At 34.4% G+C, this 23,377-nt stretch overlaps 1 protein-coding gene across 1 annotated transcript; it reads left to right on the top strand.

Moving 5' to 3' along the window:
- The first annotated feature begins 419 nt into the window (after positions 1–419).
- Positions 420–23,209, top strand: RpS9 (ribosomal protein S9). The gene is made up of 4 exons (XM_089103530.1): positions 420–502; positions 17,818–18,047; positions 19,283–19,469; positions 22,992–23,209. The coding sequence occupies exons 2-4, from the start codon at positions 17,825–17,827 to the stop codon at positions 23,161–23,163; spliced, it is 582 nt and encodes a 193-aa protein (XP_088959656.1). The 5' UTR covers positions 420–502; positions 17,818–17,824; the 3' UTR covers positions 23,164–23,209.
- The last annotated feature ends 168 nt before the right edge of the window (positions 23,210–23,377 follow it).

Here is a 23,377-nt window from a genome sequence, read left to right as displayed (position 1 = left end):
AGACTAAAGTGAAAAGGATTCATGTTCTTTTGATCCAAGACTTTAATCCCTTTGAAAATTTTTCTTTACATCTTGGATGTGGTTTAACCTATTTCTATACTTATGCTGTTTAAATATCTCGTAACAGTTTTTGTGCTTCAACGTTGCAATGAGCTGTTTCTGCGTGAGCATTTTTACGATTTTCCGGTATCCGTGAGACTTCTTTTTGTGTTAAAAAAAGAAGAAGAAAATCCTAACACTGTGAGCCAAGGACAAAACCGTCAACTAAAAATAATCCATCAATCTGAGACAATTTTACACTTTTATATACCTTATATATTTTGCAAGACATAAGCCTCTTCGGCCCATAACAAAACACCAAAAAAACTTATAGTCAAACACTGATATTGAAATAGATGACACTTTTACAAAAGCGGCTCGACCATTTTACGCATCACATTAGCAGACGTAATCATTTTCGGAAGAAGGTTATGAGTTCATTTGATTCACACAACTGCTGGAGGTAAGATCATTTTTTTATCCGATTCAATCTTTAAAGTGTTGCACTGTTTTTGGCCTGGAAAATATTAGAATAATTGGTGCAAGCCTGTAAATGCTTAACAATGGAATTCCTACTTTATAATATCAAGCGTGTTCCTATTAACTTGATTTTATGCTTCTTTCCATTTTTCTCTACCTTTTATTCTAATCTAAATAATTTTTTGGAAAATATTACAAACAATACTAGGTTAAATCAAGATGAGGTAAAATTCTACTTTTGGCTGACTTGGAAAGGGGTTTGGTTAGGAAAATGAAACTTTCAGGAATGGGTCTACAGGCTAAAGTATGCCCTGGGCTTGGGAAGGCATTTTGAAGTTTCTTACCTCAACTCCTTTTCCCTCTAGAATTTGCCTACATGACAGGTCTATACCTGTCGAAATTTTTACAAAACAACATTTTACCTTAATTTTCAGGTGTCAGTTGTTTTTTCCTGTCTACAGTTCTGAAAATGCAATTCCTGTTATTTGAGTAGAATTTGAAGCCATATCTATGTTTTTTTTTTTTCAGAAATTAGAAAATGTATGCATATCTTTACAGCCTTATAAATTGGGGTTGAACAAAGCTGTGAAGCAGAAAACAATTTTGTTGCACTTCATTCAAGCAGAAGATCTATTTTGCTAGGCTTTATTTTTATAACAGATATTATAAAGTCATCAAAGGTCAGGACTCTCTAGAGAGAGGAGTGGAGGAAGGTAGGCTACTTCAAAATACCTTCGCAGGATATACTTTGGTAAATTGTTTGTTATTCGTATTATTGACTTATGAATAAAGTAAACATACCACTTGATGCCTTTTTTATGCTCTTTCCAAATATAATAATCATTTTTGTTAGAAATGAATTTTATCCTCACCTTTATATACATCAATTCAGGTTATATATTTGTGCATAAGGGGAGGGGAGTTCAAATTTACCTCTCATTTACATAAGAAATAAAATTTACACCCACCCCCCTAATGTGCAAATATATTCCCTGAATTGGTATATATAGGGGTGGGGTAAAATTTTTGTTATTTGTATTATTGGCTTACAAATAATGTAAACATACCAATTGTTGCCTTTTTTATGCTCTCCCCAAATATAATAATCATTTTTGTCTGAAATGAATTTTACCCCCACCCCCATGTATACCAATTCAGGGTATATATTCTGGTATAAATTTAGAATTCTGGCCCCTGATAAAGAGATATGTTAAGAAAACAGTTCTTACTTTAAAATACATATAATGATCCTAGTTAACATATTATCCAAGGAGAGAATCTTTATCATCAAGTCTTTTCTTTTTCCAGCTTAAAAAAGAGGAATTTTCATTTTTTCTATGCTGTAAAACCAGTGTGTAAATCTTTTAAAATTGATGCTATAAATTATTTTTTATAGATGGTGTTTATCCTGGTTGTTGTTAGTTAATGTCATAGCACATTTTTAAACAAAAATCAGTGGCATATTGAAATTATATAAATTGTGAATTGTGTATGAAAAAATTTGAATCATGCTATTAACAGAAAATTTATGTGTCTTGTGTGATTCAGCAATTTTTGGTTGATGAAATTAGCATTTCATCAACAACTGCTGTTGATTGGCAAAGTTTTTATTGTGAAATGTGCCTTGACTTCATTGAGAAACATAGTGGTAAATTGGGTGGTCTCAGAAAAATAGTTGAAATAGACAAAGCAAAGGTAGGGAAAAGAAAACACAATAGGGGACATTACATTTAATGAAGTGGGTGTTTGGAGGAATTGAGAGAGACAGTGCAAATTTCTTTATTGTTCTTTTTCCCAACCAAACATCAGACACACTACTTGAAAATATAAAAGAGTGGATTCATCCAGGAACCACAATAATATCTGATTGTTGGAGCTCTTACAATAGATTAGGCACACAAGGTTTTCAGCACCTAACTGTCAATCATTCTTTGAATTCTTTGGACCCTGTGACTGGGGCCCATACACAAAATATTGAACATCTATGGTATTCAATGCATGAAGCAATCCCCAAGTACAGGAGATTGGACAACCATATGGCTGGATATCTTGCCAAGTTTTATTGGAAAACTTTTTTCCCAATAAATGGGCTAGACTGCATAATTAATTGCTACAGGCTGTCGAGTTATACAAACCTGATATTCATCAGCCAGATCAAAGTTTACCTGGCACCAGCCATTAAAAATCAAATTTATCATCACAAGTGTCTTGATTTATGACATTATAATTTACTCACCTACAATTCCCTCTGATTTTGAAACTGCTAGATCATCCTAGAATCAAAAAAGGTAATTTTTATAGCCATTTCATTTCTTTTTAATTCTGTTTTTAGCAATCCCCTGCTGCCTAATGTGCAAATATATAACCAAAAAATGGAAAGCAAAGTAGTTTTCATTGAGTTTACAATACTTAAATTGTTGTTTTTTTTAGGTTTATGGGGGTGAAGGTACCTAGGTTATGTTACATATTTAATATATGGGATGCTTTACCACTACCCCCCCCCCCCCCTAAAGCGCAAATATATAGCCCAAATTTGTTTTTAAACTATTATATATTTATTCTATTTTATTTCATTAGCATTAACCAAACTTAACTTTTTAGAAGTGTCTGTTTAATGCACCAGTACCAAATTTTACCCCACCCCTATATATTCCAATTCAGGGTATATTTTTGCACATCAGGGGGGTAGGGGTGGGTTAAAGTTCAGGGTGAATTTGCAGTGGGCCAAATAATTCAGCTAGGATGAAAGTGAAGAACATCATTTGATGATTTTTTATGCTCTTTCATAATTCATATAAAATACCTTCAGGGCCCCTATTTAAGCCCATGTACATCAGTTCCAAGATTTGGATCCTGCTGCTCATAGTTAGGAAAGATATGTTCTAATCAAATTATTTGTCCAAGACTTGGCACTTTTCAAGTACTCAGGGTCTTACCCTACTAAGCCAATTTCAAAGATTTGGGACCTATTGTTGGTCTCCATCTTCATGTTAGATACATTTTAATCAAAATATTTGTCCAAGTACTAGTAATATTAGGCTACTTTACTACTTTTATTTAATTAGATGTTAGTAAATATCTAGTGGTTCAACTCTCCCTAAGGAAACACTATAAAAACTGAAAACTAGCCTTTAAACATTCTAAAACACTTGTATCATTTTGTAAAAGAACATTGCTTTACTTAACCCCCAACCCTAATGTGCAAAAACATAACCCAAATTATATATACTTAGTGAGTTTTCAATAGCACAACTCTTTTCGTAATTTAATACTAAATAAGTAGCAAGAAGAAAAGAGTTATGTTATTCAAATTCATTGACTTTAAGTTGGGGTATATATTTCGGCTGTGATAATTGAAAGGGCAACATATGCCATTTTGGTCGAAAATGAGTTATGTGTATGTCATGGGTAAACCCAGCATGAGGAATTGAATGGTGAAGTCAGAATTCTCCTACCATTGCGAAGATAAAAAAGAGGCATATGCCACTTTTGGACGCGGATTGCAGCTGGGCCAAAAAGGAGATACATGCAGAGCATGTGTCTCCTTTTGACCCTGTTCTTTTGAACTTTAAAATTTGGCATATGTCTCCTTTTTGGCTCAAGAATCAGCCGAATTTCAGCATAATCATCATGATTTGAAGAAAAGAAACAGTTGTTGTAATGTGATTGAGACCACAATGCATTCCAGAAGCTCAGCTGGCTGTATGTTCTATGTTGTCTATGGAAATGCAAAAGGAGATCCACAGCAAATACTGGGCTCTGGACCACGTGGAATGCCTAACCTACAAAAAACCACTGATAGAGGCAGTGAATATTTTCCGGAGAAAGGTGAAAGTAGATGGCCATTTGCCATTCAAGAAAAACCTCAGTTATAGCTATTTCGTACCTTTGAAATCCGGTGATGATGGCAGTGCAAAACAGTTACATGTCAGGGTCTTCTGAAATACTTTTATGTGGACACTGGGATTTTCTAGTACAAAGCAGATAAGAGAACTCACTGTTCAGTTGATGCTTGATGATTTTCAGAAAAACTATCCAAATGAAAAATGCTCTTGTGCTTCTTATGCCGCTGTGATGCACAACATGAATGTATCTTTGAAAATGCCTAAGAGTGATACCTGCGAACTTTGTGACACCATGAAAAACAAAGAGAAAAATGAGCAGCTAACTGAATCAGACAAGGAGGTAATGGAAAATCATAAGCAAATGGTGCAGAAAGCAAGAAAGGAGCTAGAAAAAGATGTGCAAAACCCTCAGGGGGTGGAAAAAGTGGTGTACAGCATTGATATTCAGAAAGTACTTTTGCTGTCCATTATGCCAAAAATCAAAGTCACACTTCACTAGCCATTTAGTAGTCTTTAATGAGACTTTTGCTCCTGTAAAGTCAGGAAGTGTGCTGGAGACCATGTATTGCATAGTTTGGCATGAAGCCATCTATGGCAGAACTGCTGATGGTGTGGTCTCAGTCATATACAGTCTGATTAGCGAGTTGCAAGAAGTGAAAGAATTTGTTTTGTGGTGTGACTATTTCTCGGCCCGAAACAAAATTGCATTCTGTTTAGTGCACTTGTTTGCATCGTGAATCAGAGCTGGGGACCCAACTCCATTACTTTAAAGTACCTTACTAAGGGTCATACACATTAGACGGAGGATGCTATCCACGGTTGCATTGAAAAGAAGATAAGAAATTGGGATGCTGTAGAGGATTTGAGGGATCTGGTAACTGATGCAAATTTGCAGGAAAAACACTTGTGTGAAGGTTCTGGACACAAAAGATTTTTTCTTGTGGAAAAATGAGACGGCTCCTAAAAAGGGCCCTGAAAAGGATTCTATCCTGCTGAACAGAATTGTGCAGGTTACTTTTCAAAAGGGGCAGAAAGATCTATGCTACAAGTACGATTTCAATGACACTTTACAACGTTTTGCTTTTCTTAAACAGAAATTGAAGTGCATGAAAGGTTTGCCAGAGAATGTGAAAGGTCCTAGAGGGATTTCAAAAGCAAAGAAGCAAGGAATTTTGAGGCTATCCACACTCATTTCCAATTAGCGGAAAACGCAATTTTGGATTGACTCGCCAGTGAATGAAGAGTCTCCTGATCTAACCACGTGTTTTGAAGGATGTCAACGTGATGATATTTAAACAACGACCTAATAAGCTACCTTGTGATTCATTTCTTCTTGTAGATTCAAGTAGATGTAGCATAAGTAGAATTTTGCACTAATCAAAATCCATTTTTGGTTCTGGGATACTACGAACTGCAAACGTGTTTAGTCATTGTTTAAACATCATCACTTTGGTGTGTCTTGTGGAAGTAAATCTTCCAGTGTTCCAAACAGGTCGTGCCAATGATTGAGTTTTTTATATTTTACTTTGCATTATTCAAAGTTCTTTCAAGAGGTTGTGCCAATTCAGTTCCTTATTTTTACTCTTGTATTATTTCAAATAAAACAGGTATATTATTTGAAGTCCTGGAGTACAAAAAAGAGAAAGAAGAAGACTACAAATAGTTAGAGTTTTGGTGAAGAAAAGTTTCAAAGTACTTTGACAAAACGATGAATTAATATAAAAGGAGGGTAAGATGCGCTTGGTCTGATAATATGAACAAAATGGCCACAATCCAGGAGGTTCTTGTAAGTAATTCTGTAATACACCAAGGGAAAGGAAGAGGAAGCTAGTGCAAAAAGTAAGATTGGATCAGAAGTCTCTAGTACTTCAACGGAACAATGGTTGCAGGTAAATTTCATATCAAAAGAAAGCTCAGAGGCAGTCTCTGTTTGATATTGCAGACAAAATGCTCAGATTCCTTCAGTATTTTTTGGAATTCGGAATGACAAAAGAGGATTTTCTTATAGAGCTTTAACACGGGGACCTGGCATTTGTCTCCTTTTTTTGTCAAGGAAAAAGGGGACATACGCCATAAAATGGAATGATTTCGAGCTTGCTCAGAATACTTGAATTCAATTTAAACCGCTGAAAAAAGCTGGAAAAGCTGGTCTAGAATGTTTCCTTGATCTCCATTAGCCTCGCGCTTCAGAGCAACCACAGCCAACAAACTTTTTTCCGTTTTCTGGCTCTCCTGAAAAGTAGCAAAAATGGTGTATGTTGCCCTTTTAATTATCACAGCCGATTTGTCCATTAGAGGGAAGGGGAGGGGGGGTAAGTTATGTTCTTCTAGAATGACAAAGCCACAACTAACACAGGGACAAGTGGAAAACACTACTTGATAACTTTTTTGTGCTCAATTTACTTGGCAAATGCGCACCTGCCCTCCTGCTGATAGCCTTTCCAAATAGTTTATAGTAATGAACTGTAAGTTAGGAGTAACTCAGCCCAATAGTAACCAAAACTAAAAAAGGAATTTTGATAACAACAGATATATCAAAAGAATTGGCTTTTTATTCCGATTCCAAATATGTAAAATTCATTAAGTTTAATGTTACCATCAAAAGCTACAAGCCCAAGAAAATTTCCCTGTTTCAGAAAAGGGGGGAATCACTCCCAAAAAGTCAAGTAATCTTAATGAAAATCACACCATCATATTCAGCATACTAGAAAACCCTACTGTAGAGGGTTCTAGCTCCTATATACAAAAATGTAGAGTTTTGTATTTTCAGGTAGAAGAAAGATAACAGATTTCCATTCATTTTTGTTTTTGTTTTCCCTGGGGGGTGATTGTGTTGAACCAATGGTTGGTACTTGTCAGTTATTTGGAAACATTCAATAATTATGCTTAGGTTACATCTCAGGAAACTCGTTTCATAGCTACAAAAACAAGTGATGGAGGATACAATGTATTAGACTTTAATTTGGGCAATATATTTGCACATTATGGGTGGGGGTTAGGTTATGTTAGGTTTCCATAATTTTATTTCTAAATTATTAATTTATTGTTATGTTTTGTTATTTTTCACTAGGATTAACCTAACTTCATTTTTTGGGTGTGTTTCAAATAACCAACAAGTACCCAATGGTTATAGAAGATCAAGAGAGAGCTCATATAAATAGAAATTAAAGTTCTAGTGCCCAAGAAGATTGGAGGGTAACTAGTCCCCTTCCCGTGCCCATTTTTCCCTAAAGACATCCAATCAGAATTTTAAGATAGCCATTTGATTCAGCATATTTGTAAGGTCCAAAAACTATGCTTTTGATGATGACCCTCCATATTTACTGGGGAAAGGCCTGTAAGTTATGTAATTTTCTCATATTATTCATGTATTGTATTTGTTATTGGGCAATGTAAGAAATTTTTGGGGGGTTTTCTAGAGGGAAAGGATTTTCCACAGGGAGAATTTTCTATGGATGAAAAATTTTCCAGGAGAAATATGACACAGGGTGAGGGGTTTCCTGGCATGATTTGAAAAACAGTCAAAACTGAAAAAAAGACAATAGTTTTTTCATCTGAAAGTAAAGAGCAATATTTTATTAAATTGCACTTGCCAGCAATAAGTACAACTTCATTTGTCAGGTGCATCACATACTCTGAGCCAAGGCTTCCTGCACCAGTCTTTGTGAACTGCAGCCTTGAAGGCTTCAACACTGGGAGACATAACAGCAATTCTGGTTAAGGGAGCTCTACAGGCTGAATACACAATTAGAATAGAATTTATTTTGCCGTCTGGTGTTAGCATGTTTTCAGTAAAACATTAAAACTTAAAATGAACCGAAATTATTTTTAGGGGGCTGCCCCTTCCTCAGCCCTTGCTCTTTATGGTAGTTTTTTTTTTTTTTTTTTTTTTTTTTTTTTTTTTTTTTTTTTTGTCCTTAACCTTCAGGAAAGACTACTCAAAGACAAGGGCTGTTGATTTTGAATGGTATGTATTTTTAAAAGACTACCATAAAGAAGGGTACTTGTATAGAAAATAATTTCTGTTTGTTTCAAGTTTTAATGTGACCTCTTAATTTCAGTTGAAAAAAACTTGTTTGTTTTTATTTTATATTTAGCCTAGTAATATATTGGTCCTTGACATTAGTCTAATCATACATATAGCTGCTAATGAAACTGATTATCTTCTCAGTCTGTAATTTATCTTTGTGTGTGATGGTGTGTAATTTACCATAATGTTATTTAAAACGATTATAAAAAGCGTATAAATAATAGAAGAAAACATGATAATCTAATCAATAAAAACTTAGTGCATATCACAAAATAAGAAATACACTTATTTTTTCTTATAGTTTTTATGTACTCCTTAAGTTATATATGAGACAATCACAGAGGAGGGGTGCATTTGCTAGTGGATTGATGTGTGTTCACATAGTCCCTGTGTTAGTTATTGATAGATATTTGCCAAATTATAAGTAAGTATTTAGAATGTTAGAAAAAAGAACATTTGACCTTAATTTTTGGTTATTGGTCTCTTTCCATTGGCTCTAGTTTTTGGTAATATCAATTATTATAACCAGTTTTTCAACATATTAAGGATTTCTTCTTTAATGTAAGAAATATATTTAGATTTACAAATATTTATTACAACCTTGTGCATCAGGAATCAGAACCTTCTGCCTTCTTTGAATAGTTTCTAAAGCTATTTATCAAGATTTTAGTTGTACAAAATGAAGAGTGTAAAAGATCATCAAAGGTCAGTGCTTTTTAGGGAGGGAAGGGGCAGAGGAAGGTACTTCAAAATACCTCATCAGGGGAGCATTGAGGCTCTTCTGGTTTTATTCATAACTCAACTACTTTTCAAGATGCACAGAATGGCCTGCATCTATAATTTTACCATAGGCATGACTTAAAAATGTGTTCTGTGTCTTCTTGCCTCCTTAATGCCTGGATGTAGACCTGCTCCTAGGCAATAACTTTTAAAATAGATTGATGTTTTATTTATATTAAGGTGCATTATAACCAGAAATCAGATGAGAGAGGAAAAAATAACTAAGTATTCTAGTAAATCTCAGGGGTGCCAATTACAGGAAAGGAAAGTGTTCCTGCTAAGTATTTAGTTGCTGGTTACCTCTGAAGGAAGAATGCTAGACCAATGAAAGTAGTACAATTAGATTCCTTATTTTATGCTCTTCTCAAATTTCAGCGTTTCTTTTCTGACAATGCACCCTACCCCTCCCTCCCCCCAATAGCCTCATATATAGTCCCTGTGGTATATATATTTCTAAGTTAATTGATGTAGTGATATCTTGAGGTTTTATTTTTACAATGCTGTTATTTTTTTTTGGCAGTCTTGACTTGTTGAAATTTACTTTCCTCTTAATGTTACCTTTTTTATATTTTAACTGCATCTCAGCAGTATCTGACAAAAAAAACCAACAAAATTGAATGTTAGGTCCAGGCTTTTCTTATTACCTTGAAAATGTTGGTCTAATGTCTACATTTGTGCCTTCATTATGTCTGGAACTACTCATTGTGATTAGTCTCATTGTTTGAAGGCTAGAGAAATTTCAGGCTTAATCCCAGAATGATACTATGTCATTTTTGATTCGTGGCCTGTATACATTTTATTCAAGAAAATCTTAGATTTGATTCTTTTCGTTAGTCTTAACTAGGCATGAGCAGACTGCAACCTCTGGACAGGTATTTTTCATGCCAAAGATATTTACTTGTTTACAATTTTGGTACAATTTTTTTTAAAGACTGAAGGCTTATTGTGGATTGTTTTTTCACCCTCCCTCTCCCTCTACACCAAACACTGTACTTTTTTAACTTAACAACTGAATAACATATGATTCAGTGGTGTATGGCAAAGGGTCCCTATCGTTTATTATGATATTATTCTTATGAAATTTTCTCTTTGTTTCTTTTTAAAACTGCTCTCAGTGCAATTCCATGTACTCTTATCAATTTCTATTGGAATTTGGTTGCTTGGAATTCAAAAAATTCAAAACGTGACTTATGTAGCATGGTATATACAGTTGTGCAACTGAGCCTCATTATGTTTTATCATTGATTTCAACCTAGCTGACAGTTCTAGTTTTTCTATAGCATAATAATAATGCAACCATTAAGAACTCGTTGGAACACAGAGCTGCTTACTGCGAACACAGCTGTGCATGCTCCTCCACCCCAACTTATTCAGTGCTTCACTATTAGCCCCCTCCTATTGATTTGTAACATCCTTTAAATTCTTTCTCATGACCTCATTTGGGGATGGCCTACTTTTTGTTGGGCCCAAGACAGGTGGCAAAAAACAACACAGTCTTTGGCAATTGTCATCCTCCAATTGTAAAATAAAACCTAGGATCTTAACATGCCTTTAATTAAACTGCAATATTGGGATTAAAATAGATTTTTTGTATAAGTTAATTTTTGTTGTACAAGTACATTTTTTGTATAGATTAATGTTGTACACTAAATCAGAAACGTTCCTGAAACTGTCCTTAGACAACTCCTGAAATTATTGGACAAATATTCCTCTACCTTTCAAAGTCCCTGTGTTTCAGAGCCATACTTGACCATTGTCATTATGTGTGGCTTCCATCATTTTAATCTAGTTTGCAGGTATCTTCCCTATTCTTCCAAACTTTTTAACTGCAAAAACACCCAGCACTGGATATTCCACTTACATCTTTACTGCATCCACTATTTGTACCAATAATGCTACACAAGTATGTGATGCTATCTTAACTAAAATTTCATACTTATATCGCCTCTTCACTCTCATTTATTTTCAGCCTAAGCAACTCAGTCTTCTTACCAATCATTTTCAAACTTTTTGTTGCACTCTGAGTGCTTAAACCCTCTGAAAATTCTTTTTTTTTGCTAACATTTTATCTAGCACACTCAAATTATCTTAATGGTCTAAATTCAGGAGTGTTTCACTACCTCATTAGATGCTATGTTCTCCCATAGCCTTGCTGTGCTCCTTGGGAGAAAGTCCATGAGGGTAACAACACAACCCTGCTTAACTCCTGATTCCACACCCAACCAACTAAAAACCTCACTTCTTACCATAACTGCAACAATAATATTGTGTGTATAGTATAAATAACTTTACTGTACTTATCTATACAATAATAGGTCCTTCACTTGAGCTTTACTATCAGCTGAGTCAAATGTCTGTAATTTATAAAGCTGAGGACTAAAGAGGCCTGATTTTTCTGACTTCAAAATTTTGTTATATGTGAAAATTTGGCCTCTTCCCTTACTAAAACTTCACTGACTGTCACTTAAAACTTACACCAAAAGTTAAATATACATAATCTTTTAGTCTAATAAGCTACATCATGCTTATTAATTACGTCCTACAGAAATAAAACCAATGCCTGTAATTATCAGTCATTCTTACCACCTTTCCTTTAATTTGTTTTAATTACAGTTTTCCTAAAATTGCTAGGAACTTTCCTGAAATCATATTTCAGTAATTTATTTTATTTATTCAATAAAGGAGAAAGTCATAGGCTTGTCGCAATACAAACCCAAGAAATGAAAGCTCAAATAGCAACCCTGCAAAACAAAAACAAAAAATATTCATTAGTAAAAAAAAAAACTGGTTTCCATAGAACTCAGTTTCAACAATAGCACTCATAAATGTTTGCACCATTTGCACAGAAACTACAGTATCAGGTAAACCATTCCAAAGTTTTGAAAGCTACATTGACCTATTTTCATGTGCACTCGCGGCTGATACAGTTTATATGAGTTTTGTCAAGTGGCTGAGTGATGACTAGGTTTGAAGAAATCAGCCCAGTTCACATTATCGACACCCTTCATAATATGGAACGTATTGATCAGGTCAATCCTATCCCATCAAAACTCCAGTGAAGGAAGTCCCAAACATTGCAGTCAACGCTGATGTGGTAAATGACTCAAATATGGCACAAACTTTGACGCCCAATGTTGAACCTTTTCAATTTGCTGGAAGTCACATTTCCATGTTGGATACCACACAGACGATCAATATTCTACCACTGGGCATACTATTGTCTTGTATAGTGTCATAAAAGCAGTGAAGGTTAAATTTCCTGAAACTCATCTTAATTCGAAGCAGACCATAATTAGCATTTTGCAAAATTGTTGACACATGCTTATGAAACCTCAACTGGTTATCTGAGTGAATACTTAATTCCCATACTGTATCCGCAGATGAAACAAGTGTATCACCAAGGTGATCAGTCAAGCTTTTCGAAAAGTAATGAAGTACAAAACATTTTTGATAGTTTACAAACATGGAGATCAATTTACACCAATCATATAGGTTATTCAGATCCTCTTGAATAAGGGCAACGTCTACCAGGGAGGTAACACTTTTACAGTTTTACATTGTCAGCAAACAGTTTGACAGTGGAGTGGTGAAATACTTCAGGCAAATCATTGACAAACAACCAAACAAAATAACACTGGAATCAAACAACTACCCTGTGGCACACCACTCAAAATTGGGCTCTCACTTGAAAGTGCTCTACTGACTATAACTTGCTGGAAACAGCCTGATAAGTAATCCATGCTTAAGCTCTACTGCCTAGCTCATACTTTTCACATTTTTCAAACAACAAACTAACTAAAACTTTGTCAAATGCTTGACTGAAGTCAATGTACAAGCAATCAAACTTTAAACCAGAATCAGTCATATTTTGGAAAATCTTTTACTACTTGTTCCAACTGCAAACTGCATGACCTGTTTTTTCTGAAAACTTGTTGTGACAGATGCCATAATTTATTTCGCTTGAAGTAATCCTGTATCTGATATATAACAATCTTTTCAAGAACTCTCGAAAAAATTGAGGTGTTTTAAATTGGACGATAATTTGCAAAGTGGGACTTAGATCCTCCTTTATGGAGGGGCTTTACGACCGCTTTTTTCAACGCTAAGGGGCATTTACCACTCAATAGACAATGGTTAAACAAAAACGCAAGAGGTTCAGCCAAATACATGGCTGTCTTCTGAAGAAAAGTGTTATAAATACCATCTATATCTTGAGCTTTATTGATGGAAAGGTCATTGGAGAATTTTTAAAACCTGCTCTGAAGAAATGTCAGTCAAATGGCACTTTGTCTGCTGAAACAAATTTGGTAAAATGGGGTGGACTGCATGCATGAACATCATTTGGATTTGCAGAAGTTGGCAAAAACGTTTTATTAAACACATCAGCCTTTTTCTGATAATTGCTTATTAATTTGCTAGTAGCTGGGTCATCAAAAATGCACATATCAGTCTTGTTTCTATTAACACACTTCCAAAACTTCTTTGGACACCCTAGAATGTTAGTAATGATTGACAATTGGAGTGATTCCTGGTTAACGTGTAGAGATCGAGTGGCGTGATTCTGAGCCCTTGTATACTCAAAAGCAACATCCACATCTGCATTTCTAGACTGAAGCTCCTCACAATAGAAACAGAATGGCTAAAGTCTTGAATTTCATCTTAACGACCCTTGCTGTAATCATAATAAAATTTAGAACCAGAGTTCACATGTGCACTTACATTCATTGATGGAGACATAACTAAGTGACCGCTTTTACCTAGAGGTGGCAGAATCTTAAGGTCTAGTATGTCACCTGGAGATTTTGTGATCACCAAATCTAGTACATGGGGAGTGGAATGATTTCTGAGCCTTCTGGGATCAACAATATGCTGGCACAGAAAACTATCCTGTAAGGTTTGCACAAGTTGAAAAGCAAAACTGGTCCGTCCCTGATGTGGCTTGGGATAGCCAGTCAATATTGGGTGCATTGAAGTCACCAAGAACAAGAATTTTTGAGGAAACAGACAAAAGGTACAGCAGATAACTCAGCAGGAGATTGTCATTTAACATACTAAATTCATTTCTAGTATTCATTATTTCTGCTTCACAACCTCCATATTTCAAAAGCTAATTTGTTGCACTAGCATTTGGCATTTGGACTTTATTATTTATTTTTAATCCTTTTAGCACTGTAAAATAAATCTTCCTTAACTTCCTAATTGTCATTTTTTGTTCCATATTGTTTCCTATTATTTTATACTGGTTTAACATATTTTCAAGTGTTCTGCTTATCTATCTTTAACATTTTCCTTATCACCAAATGAGGCACATCTCTTATCTTGAACTAGGACAAATCTAGACTGACTACCATCTCTCCATTTCTTAACAAACCAGTACAATATCTTGATGTTATGTCATCTAACAGCATCTTCCACATTCTTCACAATTTGTCCATGTCATGTCTTCCTTTTAACATCTTGTTAGTTGCAATTTTATGCCTTTTCTACTTTCATCTTGTTTTAGGTTTATCACTCAGGAAGTCCTTGTACAAACCCCTTCTCTCTTCTGCCAAACTGAGTGTTTTTGCTAATATTTCTAGCCGGATTTCTGATTTCCTCCCCAAGACATGTTCCGCTACTTTTCAAACTACTTTCCTAAAATTATTCCATCCATGTTTTATATTCTAAAATTCTCATCCCCAGGTCTATCAACATCATAACTTCTTGGAAGGTAGTCAGTCACTTGTCCCAATTTTAGCTTTAAATTATACCTTAATGTCCTGTATTGATTCTTCCGGTGATGTACAATATTATATCAATATGGTCAACTATCTTACCTTTGGTTGAGTTTTCTGTTGACTTATGGATCATTTTATGATCTGATATTGTATTGATTGTAATTAGGTTGTTGTGTTGATATAATTGTTGCAGTCTATTACCATTGATGTTTTCCTCTCCCCTACACTATCTTTGCCTAAGCTAGGATATGTATTTTTACCTCTGTTCGGTCCTCTATTGTGTCTAAAACTCAACTGTATCACTACTGCCTCTGCCAGTTGGTTCCACAGGGACATTTACCATTATGACTGATACCTTTTGGGTCATAATCAAAGCCATTGCTTACTTCCCAAACCTGAAGTTGCAAGAAAAGAATACCATTAGAGGCCCTTGTGTTAAATGTAGTTAGATCTGGACCCATCCTGGTCATGTGTTTTTTTTTTTTTTTTTTTTTTTTTTTTTTTTTTTTTTTTTGTATTTGGCAGTGTTCTATCAACAAGGGTCAACATCCTTCCATGAGCAATCTCAGCTGATTGTTAATTTGTTCCTGAATATGTTATGCTATAATGAGGAGGTACCTTACTATAAAATAACACAACTAGGAAGAGGTTATAAAACAACCCAGAAGAATTGTCTGCTAATTAAAATCTTATGACAAACATTGTCATTCACAATAAAATGGTTTACTGCAAAAGGGAAGATTCAAGTCGGTTTCAGCCACAATTTCTCAGTGTGGTTGTAGTTCAGGGGAATACTACTGGGGAATTTGTAATCGTTATAATTACATAAAAATAGTTTTCAAAATAATTCCTCAGTGAAAATTAATAACACTATTAAAACATAAAACAAAGCAAAAGTAAAGTCACATAATAAGTGAAACTTAGAACAAATACTGTGAGTAAATGAAACCAAAATTGAAAATAATTAAGTCAAGCTGATGTTATTATGAATGGTCAAGTTAAATTTCAAACAAGTATTGTTCTTTGAACTAGGAAAGGGATGCTTCTAGGTTTGCAGTTAATTAATTTGCAGTTAATGGTTGTTGGTAGGCAAATCCAGTTATCATATACAGCACATCTAATAACAGTTTTATTGGGAATATGACACTTTTTATTATAGAATGTTAATCCTGCTTTTTGACTACCTCTAAATATTGTATCTTGAAATCATTTATTAGAACAATTCGGATCATATGCAAGCAAGATTGCACGACCAGGAAATTCAACTTTGGTGGACAGCTTTAGATAAGTCGACTAGTCTTACTTTGTATAGAGATATAAAGCGGATTTATGGACAGGAGACATATTTGAAGCTGGGATTACCTAGTAAGTATATGAAAACGTGGACTCAGCTTCGAGCCAATTGTCTACCAATACAAGGAAAAGAAGTTTGGAAAAATAGAGAAGGTCCGGAAACGCAGCGTATTTGTCTAAAATGTGGTGAGAATGATTTTGGGCTGGGTCATTTCCTCCTGCGATGCCGGCGGCTTTCTCATATAAGGGGGGAGGTTTTGAAAGAGGGTACTGATTGGCTACTTCGGGGGATTTTGAGTTCGGATTCACCACAAACGGTAGTAGGTGTGGTGAATTTTGCATTGAAGGGTATGAGTGTTGATTAAGAGGATAGTGATTTTAGTATGTATTCATTTTATTTATCCTTTTTCTTTTCTTTTTGTTTTGTATATGGCTGTAAAAAAGCTTTAATAATACATTATTATTATTATTATTATTATGTTCAACAAATAAACGTTCTAATGGGGATAAGTCCATTTATTTAGACAGTGAAAACAGGTACACAAGTCTAGATATTTCAATCACATTTACAACAATTGTCACCAGTAGAAATACTAAAGTATTAAAATTAAAACTATCATATTTATACAAAACAACATAAATAGTTTTCAGGTCATTCACAGAATAATTTACTGTGGTCTGAGAAAAGGATACCTAATATAAGGTGTTACGTCGTATATATATGGGGAAATGTGACCATACAACTATAAACTCTACATTTCTTTTGCAACTAGACACAGAAGAGTTTGCCACCTTCATTAGAAATTTATTTTACATATAGGCATGATTAAAGAAGAAAATTTACGTCAAGACTTTGAATGAACTATGTCATTGAACTCTTCAAAAAAAATCTAGTAAATAAGCCGGAAGTTCATTATTTTGTGAATGACCTGAAAGTTATTTATTTTGTATAAGTTTGTTAGTTTGAATTTTATTGCTTCAGCATTTCTACTGATGCTGATTGCTGTATATGTGATCGAAATATCTAGACTTTTGCACCTGTTCTCACTGTCTAAATAAATGGATTCATCCCCATTTGAACATTTATTTGTTTGTCATAGAAAAGCAGTGTGGTCTGAGAAAAGGATACCTAACATAAGGTTTTACGTCAAAAGATCATATTTTCAAGTTGGTAGAACAATTGGACAGGATGTACATACCTCAGCTGGATAAAATTGACTACTGATGATAGTTTTACGAAACAATTCGATTTCTTACTGTGGGAAGTTGTTTTGACAATGGGAACCCTTCTCTTGACTTAGCTTATAGTACACACCATTTTTCAATGGTGGTGTACATACCATTTTTCAATAACCCTGTCAATGATGCTGTATTGCAGAACCTTGAGCATACAATTCACATCTTCAGAAAAATGTTAACTAAATTTTTAAATTTTCAGTTTAGGATTGGTGTTTTGTCACATACACAGGATAGTTGAAATTGCTTATCTGTAAAGAAGATATTGATGAATCCCCTTTTCTTACCTAAATATGTACTTGTTCTATTTCTCTCTCCCTTTATGATATTGCTCCTCCTCCTCCTCTCCCCTTCCTCTTGGATATATATGTTCTTTAATCTAATGCTATTTTTGCAGCTAAAAGATGGTGAATCATCGAATTGCTAAAGTAGAGTCAAAGACCTATGTTGCCCCCCGTAGGCCTTTTGAAAAAGCTCGTCTTGATCAAGAGCTAAAACTTCTTGGTGAGTTTGGGCTGAGGAATAAAAGAGAAGTATGGAGGGTCAAATACACCTTGGCTAAGATTCGCAAGGCTGCCAGAGAGCTTCTTACACTTGACGAAAAAGACCAGAAAAGATTGTTTGAAGGTAATTGAATGAGTTTTTTAGTTATAATGTGACTATCATTTTTTACTAGGGTTTGTGTCCAAAAAGCAGCTGTATAGACTTATATTTCATCTTTTGTAAAAGAAAAATAATTGTTACCATATCTTCTGATATTGTTGATTCAGAAGATAAGTAGCCTCCTGGGAGAGGGGTGTTAAACATGAAGTTGTAGATGTAAAATCTTAACATAAAACACTTTCAACTTAATTCCTTTTTCCTTTGTTTTTGTTCTTCTTGTTTTGTGTCCTGAAAAGTATTTTCAAAGAAAAAACATAATGACCACCTGAAGGGTTGATGGGATAGTATCAATTTTAGCCACAAACGCAGTTTTCAACCCATAATAGCTTTCAGAATATAACAACAATTTGCAATAAGTTATTTGATTTCAGTTATTATCCCGGGTCTCTTCAATTGTACTTAACTCATTATGCAAAATCTATCTTCATTCTTCTTTTTTTTAACAGTTATCCACAAATAATGAATGAATGAAGTGTTAATGAAGAAAAACATAATGACCAACTGAAGAGTTGATGGGATAGTGTCAATTTTAGCCACAAGCACAGCTTTCAACCCATAATAGCTTTCAGAATATAACAACAATTTGCAATAAGTTATTTGATTTCAGTTATTATCTCGGGTCTCTTCAATTGTACTTAATTCATTATGCAAAATCTATCTTCATTTTTCTTTTTTTTAACAGTTATCCACAAATAATGAATGAATGAAGTGATAAGGCTAAAATATAAAAAAAAAACAAGAAAAGTTAAATTCACAGAACGGAAGCTTATTTTTGTGAGGTGAGGTACAACAACATAGTGTGAGGGACTGGATAATTCTTTCAGTTTAAGAAAATTTGTACTTTCTCTTCAATAATAATTCACAAAGGATCAACCATGGCAATCTTATCTCCTCTTACTTCCTTACTGCAGACTAGGTTGCAGTTTTGATTTAAAAAAGTGTACAGATTCCCCTGGTTTCCAAAAATTCTCCACATCCTTATCTGAAAACCTGATTCAGTAGTTGTTTATTAATGATTAACTCACTCTTCAGTAAAAAAGAAAAAGATCTGCTACTTGTGCTTTTTGAGATGATGCAATTTATCTGACACTTCTTGTCATAAATTATATTTGAATGAAAATTTTTCACTGACATTATTTTTCAAAGTATATTCTGTCAATTTGTTTTTGAGTAGACTGAATCTCTATTCGTATCAATAGGTAATGCTCTGCTTCGTCGCTTGGTCCGCATTGGCGTGTTGAGTGAGGATCGTATGAAGCTCGATTATGTTTTGGGTTTGAAAATTGAAGATTTTCTGGAAAGGCGTCTTCAAACACAAGTCTTTAAACTAGGACTTGCCAAATCAATCCATCATGCTCGTGTTCTTATCAGGCAAAGGCATATTCGGTAAGGGTGAATTTGGTTAAATGAAGTATTTTGTGTATTTTATTAGTATCACCCCAACATTTTTTGCGGAATTTTTTCTTTTGCTTTTTTAGTGACTAATTTTGCGCAGATTATTAATTATAATAATACTACAAAATTGATATTAAGAACGGTCATTTACTGGGCTTCATGCAACATTGCAAATGACGACAAAGACCACGCTGCTTAAGTTAATAAGTTTTATGTATAACACTACAGCTAAGTTGAATTTGTCTTTCAGAGTTATAATTCATTTTAATGACAGTTATTTTTCTGTTCATTGAAGCTTATTCCTCCTATTCTTGACGACGGATTCATTTTGAATGTGGCCCATAGCTGACTAAATCTGTTTATGTCTAGCCAAGGTTTATTGAGAAATTCCAGTAAATGCTCTAAATTATATTTGCAGAAAAATACATAATTGCAAACAACATAGCAGTAAAATAAGTTGACGATGAACTTGTTTATTTTTCTTGATATTTACATTGTACTTTGTAAAGATCATGCCTTTTCTTGTGTAGTGTTTTTTTCAAATAAGTGACTCATAATTAGAAGGATGTAATGCCTGTGTGGGCAAGAGTGAGTGCGTTGTTTTAGCACTTGTCCTCTAATCACACATGGCTATAGCAATAGACAGGATTTCGTTGTGGCTTGTGCGTGTGCATAATCCTCATTTCTGTTCTGACTACAGTATATACAAGAATATATGTTAAATAATAGCTTATCCTTTTTGTATTATCGTTTTTGCTGTGAATTTTTTAAATTTCGGGGGAAATAATGCAGAATATACTACCTTGCCTTAAGCAATAGTTCAGACGAAATGGTAATATTAGCTTACAATGCTTCTAGTTTAAATTCTGGCTGGAAGTTTTCAAGGTTTTGGTGTTTTCTGTTTTTGCCGTGGTGCAAACTAACTAGCAGTATGTTTGTATTTCTGATTGGGTTCATTAAACTGGAGTCCTTGTCTTTTTCATGGAAAGAAAATCCTCTAGGAGTGGCTTTGATTGTAGGGATCAGTTATAACAGACATTTGGTAACTTTTTGTTCTGTTGAAGGCCAACACTTAATACCACAGATTAATACCCAGTGTGATTTAATATCATCGTGCTGTGAAGGTCAGGTTCTAGGTTCAAATGGAATAGTTACAGGTTACTGTAAACACCTTCATTCCTTGTCTTATCCTGCATTTTCTGTTTTAAGGAGGTACACGTTTTTTTTAATCCTGTGTTAGCATGTACTTTGCTCCGTTCTATTATTTAGACAGATCATTATACCTAGTGATTAATTGTTGATGTTTTGGTACTTGCAGATAATGGACTTGGCTGTTGTTTTTGTGACCAAAAATTCAAATAGAACGATCTATTCTTTAAGGCCACTTGTTTAGAGCTTGCTCTAAATAACGCCTTTGTCATTAACAAGAATGACTGATTTGACAAGAAGGTAAATTCACCTTTGCCTTAGATAACCTGTACTGCTGGGATTTTTCAATTGCATCCGTAGAAGGACAAGTTAGTCTATTGTAATTGCAGAAGGTTGCCTGTTGCACCATCAATCCACCATTGGCGCCTTATGCACGACAAACCAAAAAGTTGTTGCCGGATTGGGAAAATGTGGGCTTAAATTTATCCACATGAATCTTTAGTGGCAAGAGAGAAGTGATTATTCTTCCAAATCATTGTATTCAGTTGGAAACCAAATTAAAAGCAAGGGGAATTTTCTACCTCCTAAGATCAGTTGAAAGGATCATGTTGGGAAAAGGGTCAAAAATTCAGTTTTCTTTTTATCTGCCCTTCTTAAACAATCCCCTAGGAACCCGTCTTCTTCCCCCACTCGAGACCAGTTTGTGTGCAAAACTATGATTATGCACATCTTAAGGCCCTACCCGCTAAGCTCCATTGAAAGGGCTCATTTTTCTTGTTATCTGCTTTTTTGTTTGAACAATCCCTAAGTAGCAATGATTATGCATTTTAGACATTTGCGAACGTGGTTTTGTTTGCAATCACATAATGAATGTATAAGGTAAGGACCCTTGGCTTAACATTCAAGAAAAGCTGAATTGTTTTCATGTTTTGAACATGGATTAATGGCTTTTTCAGCTCTGGGATTATTGTTTTATGAAACTACAGCAATTTGTTGCTATAGCCAGATGCTAAAAAGCAATTCCAAGCTCTGCTTAAATCTTCATGTTTTCCCATTAATAATTGTCAAAAATACACCCAAGTTATTTCCAGAAGTATTAATTCTTCAATATCCAAGACAGTATGAAATAAAATCAATGCAGATTTAGTTATTGCACAAGTGGGACAATAAGGCCTCGGGTTCTAGCAAACCGGTTTAATTGGGATACTAATGAACCTTGGAAACTTATCATTTATTATTTAATTCCTATTTTTTCATCATTCTCTTCATACTTTCTGTGTTGGACACGTAAGAAACAAATAGTTAAAAGTATTTTCTTCTAAGCTCCTCAAACATTATAATTTGCCGAGTTAGTTGGGGAAAATAATTTTAACCCTTAGAAGGGTCTTAGTAACCCCAAAACTTTTCCAAATTGAAAGAAACTTTCAGGAATTGGTCTATTCCCAAATTAATGGCAAAATAGTGTTTTTTGGCTTTCTTGCAAAGTGGTCGGGTAACGATTTGCCAAGGAGCAAATGAAAACTGAATTTATGCCCAGTTTCCTATCAATTTGATATTTGAAATTGCGTCAAAGCATTTTGTTTGGGTCACATAATATAAGATGTACCAGCAAATGACACCTGCCTTTATGGGTTGGGGGGGGGATTAATTCTGAGAACCTTTGCCATTTACCCATTTCAGTTACCCGTTAGGGTTGGGGAAAGAAAAGAAGGCATGTCCGGGATTCAAATACTGAACAACAATTTACTCTTTTACTACTGCTTTTTTTTTTCTCTTCTATAGTTTACTCTACGAGGGTTCAGTAGAATGGGATTGGGTTGCAATCGAACTGATAAAAATACTGTCATGTTGGATCGAATTAGATTTTGTCACAACGACTGCCAATGAAATAAAAGGCGAGGTTTGGCCATCTATATATATAATATAACCGAGTTTATAAAACTGTAGTCTGTGTGAATTATACTACAACCTAAATTTTCATGTTCTTTTTTCCTTCGTTTCAGATTTTGAAAATATTTATGTTAATTCCTAAGATAACATTGAAAGACGAAAGAATAGGAAAATAACAAATTTTATATGTTAATTGGTAAGATAACATGGAAAGATAAAAGAAAAATAAAATAACAAAGCTTATTCTCAAAAAATGATTATCATGTAGAACTTCTTCGTCTTTGAATATTTTTTGATAATATATAGCATGAAATGTCGCCATGAATTTTCAACGATATTTCTTAGAGGAGAAACTAAATGCAGTTTTCATCTCCGGGAGGATACTGTAACTTTTGAGAGTTGTTAGGGGTGGTTTTTGATGAGTATAGATTTCTGTTGTTATTTTCTCTTTTTTTTTTATTTCTTTATTTATAGTGTAAGAAAGCAGTTAGTTAACATCCCTAGCTACGTTGTTCGGCTCGATAGCCAGAAACATATCGATTTCTCTCTCCGATCACCATTCGGTGGAGGACGCCCTGGCCGTGTCAAGAGGAAGAACGCAAAGAAGGGTACTGCTGGTACTGCTGCTGAGGAAGATGAAGAATAAACGTTTTAAGCTGTGATTTTGAATAAAGGTTACAGTTTAAAATTTATCTTTGATGTTCGATCGTGTTCATAGCTAATGAGACGTCTCAGTATAGTTTTTTTTTTACATGGTATAAGTTTCAACGATGTAAATTACGAGCTATATATTTTCTCATGGTGAGATTTAAGGGGTTTTATTTTCACATAGCATCAAGCCCATAAAAAAATTCAAATTA

This window comes from Artemia sp. Qi Xiang Cuo, chromosome 17, assembly GCF_049724085.1.
Source record: "Artemia sp. Qi Xiang Cuo chromosome 17, ASM4972408v1, whole genome shotgun sequence".
Taxonomy (NCBI): Eukaryota; Metazoa; Arthropoda; class Branchiopoda; order Anostraca; family Artemiidae; genus Artemia; species Artemia sp. Qi Xiang Cuo.
This window is presented reverse-complemented; position numbering and strand designations above follow the sequence as displayed.